At 46.8% G+C, this 6,698-nt stretch overlaps 1 protein-coding gene across 1 annotated transcript in view; it reads left to right on the top strand.

The window, feature by feature from the left end:
- Positions 1 to 1,214: 1,214 nt before the first annotated feature.
- TTC39B (tetratricopeptide repeat domain 39B) overlaps positions 1,215 to 6,698 on the top strand; it is a 129,978-nt gene continuing 124,494 nt past the window's right edge. The window contains 2 exon segments of the mRNA XM_019415453.2: positions 1,215 to 1,256; positions 1,258 to 1,458. Coding sequence (XP_019270998.2) covers positions 1,215 to 1,256; positions 1,258 to 1,458 — 243 coding nt within the window.

Below are 6,698 nucleotides of genomic sequence, written 5' to 3'. Positions count from 1 at the left end.
ATATGTATGAGGTGCTCGGCATAGTCCTGACCTATAGTAAGTACTCAACAAATGTTAGCTATTTTTATGATTATCACTGGATGACCATGGCCTTTCATGAACCAGACACAAAAGACCACTTACTCTATGATTCAATTTATATGAAATTCTAGCAAAGTCAAAACGATGGTGATAGAAAGTAGAGCAGTGGTTGCCAGAGGCCATGGAGGGGGGAGGGGGCATGAATGACAGCAAAGGAGCACAGGGAACTTTTGGGATGGTGTTTTGTAAACATTTTTCATGGAATTAAACTTGGCGAATTTGCTTGTGTGTAAAACAAAGCAGACAAAAAATACCCCAACCCTAAAAAATGTAGCTTTTAATTTTCTAGTTGGATAGTTTCATTACTACATGTTAGAAGCAAGAATGAATTTGTAAACTCAGCCAGCAAGTATTTGTTGGGTACCTATTATGTGCAAGGCACTATTCTAGTGCTGAGGATACAGCCTTGAAGTGGACAGCATCTCAACCCTCATACAGCTTACAGTTCAAGCATGAATTAGATACATGTGTTTGGGGCCACAAAAGTCAGTGTGGGATGTTATGCGGACATAATCGAGACAGGGGAGTAGGAGGAGGGGTAGAGGAGCTCCAAATTATATAAATATCTGTTCCGTGGATTTTCCTTTATTTTTGAAACATACACAGAAGTAAACACAGCGTGCCTCTATCTGACGTAGTGTTTGGGCACGTGGCGTGACAGAGGCCTCTGGGCGACAGGTGATCTTGAGTGACCCAGGGCTGCCCCCTGGTCCCCATTATCTGTGAGTCTCACGTGGCGACGCAAGCGGACTGGCATCGGCCCACGGACCAGGTGGACGCTTCCACCGGCCTGTAGAGTAGCGCGCCCTCGACCTCGTCAACTAGGCGCTCTCTTGCCTCCAGGCTACCAAGAGCCCCATCTTCTCCCGCCCCCACGCCTCGGCAGAGCTCGCCATGCTGGGCCCCGGCAAGCACCCGCCCAGAACGTGGGCCAAACCACCGAAGTCTCAGCCTGCGGGATGACTCCGCCCACCAAGTGACCCTACCCACGGGTGACCCCGCCCACTCGGGGGGCGGAGACTCGTTGCGGGAACCTGGTTAACTTTTCAGTTTGAGTCGCGTGGGGGGGCGGGGCGAGGCCTGCGGGGGGCGGAGCTTGCGGCGAGGCGGGCCGCTTGGCGCCGGCTAGGGCAATGGATGCTCTGCTGGTCTGCGGGCGCCGGGGGCGGGGAAAGCACTCGCTCTGCTGGGCGCTGGCCCCGCCCGCGACCCGGCGGGAACCCGGGGCCGCCCCCTTCCTCCCTCACTGGCGCTGGGCTGAGTCCCGAGTCGAGAAACCTCGCAGGCTCTGAGCTCCCTGTCTGGGTTTTGGGTGGCTGCAGCCTGAGGAGGAACATGGCGCTCGTAGGCAACGGAGCAGAGCTGGAGGCGGACGAGGTACTGGCTGGTGGGGGTGCGGGTACTGTCCCTGGAGTCCGGGAGGGATGAGCGAGCCCGGCAGGGACGGCCAGGGTCCGCCCCTTTGGTCCCCAGTCTGGGACAGGCAGCCTCCGGTTCGGAGGAAGGAGCAGGGGCTGCGGGGTGGGGGGTGGGGGGGGGAGGGCACCCGGCCTGGGAGGTCTTTCCCTGCGGCCGCGAGGAGGGCGCTCGGAGCGGAGGCGCTGCGGAGTTTGGGGCGCCGGCACCGCGGAGTCGTGGGATAGAGGACACCACGCTGGGTCGGCGGGTGGTTGGGTGCGAGTGCGCGGGAGCGCGGGACTCGCAGCCCTGGGCGGTTCTGAGACTGTTCAGGAGCGCCTGGGCTTTTTGAGGTCTGACCCTGAAGTCCCGATACTGGCCCTCGGGGTTTGTGGAATCTCACTTCTGTGGAAGTTTCCAGGTGGCAGAACCGAAAGGCTTCAGTCAGTGACAGGAGGAGGACAGGCGGGGGAAGGAGCCCCAGGGGTGTTTGCACCAGCGGACAGGGCACGGGCTGCCGAGGGGCCGGAGGGCTGCAGGACCGGAGCAGCAGCCCAGGAACTGGTGCTTTCTCCGCAGTCTACAGGGCACGGGCCTTTCCCACGCAGGTCCGCCGTGGCGGTGGTGGACGGGAGAGAACGGACTCCGGCCTCTTCACTTCTCCACCGTATTTAAATAGCCATTTCCTCCGGTGGCGGGCGCGCGGGGGTCTGAGCACCCTTTGGCGCGCGCGCTGGACCTGTTGATTTATTGATTGTTCCTTTCAGCCGCACTTGGCAGTTCCGGAGAGACGCTCCCTCTTGCGCTGGAAGTTGAGGCCGGCAGCAGCACCCACATTTGCTGCTGCTGCTGCCATTTTACCTGACTTGAATTTTACAAGTGGCTGCTGGAGGAGGTTTAGTTTCAAATGATGCAATAGTGGAAGATCTGGAGGAGGCGGGTTAAGATTCCAGTCCCATCTCTTTAATGTTGGAAAACTCCTGACAACGAATTGTGTTCTCAGTGTAGCCCTTAATATAAAAACGAAACAAAAACCAAACTACAGCTCCTTTACACGACTGACCGGCAAGAGGACAAGCCGGGTCATTGAGAACCTTCCTTACAGCCAGTCCCTTGCAATGAGGACCCCCAAGACCACAAAACAATGAGCCACAATTTGCTAAGTTGCATGTATTTATTGTTGAAACTTTTAAACTACACATAAAGGCAAGTGATGAAATAGCATATTTGTTGCTATTTTCATCCATGACAACCTTTCTTTATTTATAGCTTTAGGCTGTCTTTTTGGTATGACCTAGAGCCTCCTGTTTTTCTTTCCTCCTTAGTTCTTTTCTTTAATCAAGGTAGTAACACTTTCATGGTGCTTTGGCCATACATACACTCCCTTCCTCAAAAGTTTTTATGGCTGTCTGTTATATATTAAGTATTTATATATCTGGCATGCAAGTCCCTGGCAAAATGATCTAAATGTGATGTTCCAGCCTGTTCCCAACTGCTTCCCTTTGTATAACCAGTTAATTTGATCAGTGTTATGCCCATATTATAGATGAGGAAGCAAGACTGGAAGGAGATAGTAAATATGGAGTGAATTTTTGAATCCCTAGTCTGCTAGTCTAAAAAGATTTGGTAGTCTTAGGGCTATAGAATTGTCTAGACCAGAGCATTGTTGAGAAAGAAAGGGGATGCTATTAATAATTAACACTTGGACAGTAGGTGTGAATTGGGACTGTCCTGGGCTTATAGAAATACACAGCCATCCTAGCTATGCCCACTGCCTACAAGACGGACCGAAGTGTTAAGATACTCTAGCTAGGGAGGAGGACTCTAGTTCTGTGGGGGAAGTTAGGTCTCAGAACAGCAGAGAGCTTGGCACACAGCTTCTTGGTAAATACACATTTGTTAAATGAATGAATAAAAGCAGAAATGATGTTTCTTAATAACTTCTCATTATTTGCTTTATTTTTCTTTTTTTGAATTCAGTGACTATTAGGCTCCTGTTAACATGTAACATACTATGTTGGTCCTAGGAGTTGAACAAAGTATAAACAAATTTTTTTGTTCCTGCCAAATTCACATTTATCCCTCACAGTACCCCATTTCTATTGGTATAAATTTTGCAAACATTAAAAAAAATGCTTATTTATTTTTGGCGGTGCCTGGGTGGCTCAGTCAGTTGAGTGTCCGACTTCGGCTCAGGTCATGATCTCATAGTTCATGGGTTCGAGCCCCGTGTCGGGCTCTGTGATGACGGATCAGAGCCTGGAGCCTGCTTCGGATTGTGTGTCTCCCTCTCTCTCTGCCCCTCTCCTGTTCGTGCTTTGTCTCTCTCTCAAAAATAACTACACATTAAAAAAAAAATGTTTTTTTAGTTTTGGGGGGGAGGGGCAGAGAGAGAGGGAGACACACAATCCGAAGCAGGTAGAGCTGTCAGCACAGAGCCGGCTGTGGGGCTTGAACTCACGTATGGTAAGATCATGACCTGAGCCGAAGTCGGAGGCTCGACCGACTGAGCCACCCAGGCCCCCAAATTTTGCAAACGTTTATTGAACATTTGCTCTGTGCTGAAACTTGGTAGGTGCCTTAGAAAGAGAAGACACCGTTTTAGCTCTCTAGGGTTCTCTGTCTAGGTAGGGAGATAGGACATGTGTATAAGAACTCCAGAATAGAGCTCAAGGCAGTGTAAGCAAGTAGGAAGTAGTGCATTGTGGACTGGGTACCCTTGACTTCCTTGTAGAAAGTCCCTAACATTTCATTGGCCTGAGCACTCTACCATGTCTACACGGGGTGAACAAGACCTGGCTCTTCAGTTTTACTGGGTGTGTGAAACTAAAATGGCTTATTTCAGCCGGGGAGCTTTTTAAACACTTTAATATACATTTGATAGGCTTTGTGGCTATTATCTTATATCCTAGGGAAGTAGACGGGGGCCGTGCGGTGTAGTTGGAAAAGTAGCTAGGAATTAGACGAACTGGGCTCTTTGTCAGTAATTTGCCCGCTAGCCATGTATTCAGTATGTGTGCAGACATCTGCCCGCAGATACAACGGGGCACCAGACTGATAAGGTTTCTATCTACAACTTAGTGATTTCATTGAGTAAGTCTCATTTTCTTAGGGTTCTTTTAACATCTGAAGAAGGTGGGGCTGGATGAACCCTAAGTGTTCTTCCATTTCTAGAAGTCTATACTTTTGTGGGGGGGATGCTCCTTTTTGGGAGGAGAGCTAATAAAATGGGACTTCCTTTTCTTTCAGAGTTTCTCAGGAGATGATGGTGGTAGAGAAACTGTCATGGTGGCTGGGGGATGGAGTGTTTTCTTAGGTAAACTGGTATTTCTTGTTGTTGTTTTTCTGTTTAGTTGCTAGGAGGATAAATGTGGGAACACAGAAGTTAAGGCTTGCAACCTCAAGGGTGGCAGAAATGGGTTCTGGAGGGAGGCAAAAACATCTTAGATATTACAGTGGTTTTATGGCCCTTCAGAGCTTGATCAACAATATCTTATTACTTAGCATTAAAATTTCTTTCCTTGAGTTTTCTTGGGTATTACGTAAGCAACGTCCACATCAAGTTCATGACAGATATACAGTATGTATGCAAGGTCAGTACTATAAACCTACGACAAATAGATGGGAAGGACTGGAGAACTTTGTATCAATTACTTGATCTTTAAGTTCTGTCTCTCCTGGTGACCTCCTCCTATGTACAGGCCACCCATTGGCTGCCTTGTGGATGTTGCTTATGTTTGGCCCTGAGTGCTTTCATGAATGACTTGGTATCTGAAAAATTAAATAGGAACAGGTTATATTTTATTATTTAATCCTATTAAAGTTATTCAGTCCATCAGTAGTTGTCAGGTACTAAAAAAAGAACATATCAGTAGTATCTGAATGAATATCTGCAGCTACTTAAGTTAAAAATTCTTTTCTTCTGTGAAACAAAAGTTCACTAAAAATAACTTTTTTTTAAGTTTCCATTTTTATTTTTTATTTAAGTAATTTCTACACCCAGTGTGGAGCTCGAACTCACAACCCCGAGATCAAGAGTCACATACTCTTCTAACTGAGCCAGCCAGGCACTCCCCAAAATAACTTCTTTAAAAAGTGATTTTTAAAAAAAATTTTTTTTTTTTTAACATTTATTTATTTTTGAGACAGAGAGAGACAGAGCATGAACGGGGGAGGGGCAGAGAGAGAGGGAGACACAGAATCTGAAACAGGCTCCAGGCTCTGAGCGGTCAGCACAGAGCCCGACGCGGGGCTCGAACTCGCATACCGCGAGATCGTGACCTGAGCCGAAGTCGGACGCTTAACCGACTGAGCCACCCAGGCGCCCCCCAAAAAAGTGATTTTTAAGAAGACAAATTTTCAATTGTTTTACCTTTGAAAAATAGCAGTTTTGAATGTCTGTTAAAAATTTGGTTGCATTGATATTGTTATGTAGAAATTGGAAATTTGCATGTGTAATCTGATACATTAAAAGCCACTCAGCAAATACAGTTATAAAGTTAAATGTTAATAGCTTTAAAATTTTCAATTTAACTTAAAATATTTATTTTAATTTAAAATATTTATTTAGTTATTCCAAATCCATTGTTGAGTAAAAAAGAAGAAACTTTATACTGGCTTTTTTAATGTATGAAGCACATATACATCTCAGTGTTATTAAACTTTCATGGTGGGTATGGTTAGGAAAAATTGTCTAAAAGGGCTCCTTAAGAGGGCTATATGGAAAAAAGTGAGAAACAACGGTTGAAGAAAGAAACGGCTAATGTGGCAGGTGCTTTTGTGGCCTGCCTTTTTGGCTCAGGGTTTCTGAGATCTAATTCTAACTTAGAAAATTTATCTTTGGAATTTTAGATGAAGTTTAGATAAGATTGATTGCTACAGTTTTTTAAAGAATCAGATTCATTTTTTTTTTTTTTTTAAGTTTATTATTTTGAGAGCAAGAGAGAGAGTGCATGCATGCCAGCTAGGGAGGGACAGAGAGAGAGAGAGCGAGAAAGAGAGAGAGAGAGAGAGTGAATCCCAAGCAGGCCCCACACTGTTAATGTGGAGCCCAATGCAGGGCTCAAACCCACGACCTGTGAGATCATGACATGATCCGAAATCAAGTCGGACGCTTAACCCAATAATCCACCCAGGTGCCCAAGAATCAAATTCATTCTTTTATTCCCCCAGTATTCACTGAGTACATCTCAGGTGCTAACAGTCTGTATGTGCTGGAG

Source organism: Panthera pardus, unplaced genomic scaffold (genome assembly GCF_024362965.1).
Source record: "Panthera pardus isolate Hobbes unplaced genomic scaffold, ASM2436296v1 HiC_scaffold_20, whole genome shotgun sequence".
Taxonomy (NCBI): Eukaryota; Metazoa; Chordata; class Mammalia; order Carnivora; family Felidae; genus Panthera; species Panthera pardus.
Note: the sequence above shows the minus strand (reverse complement) of the source record. Positions and strands in the feature narration are given on the sequence as shown.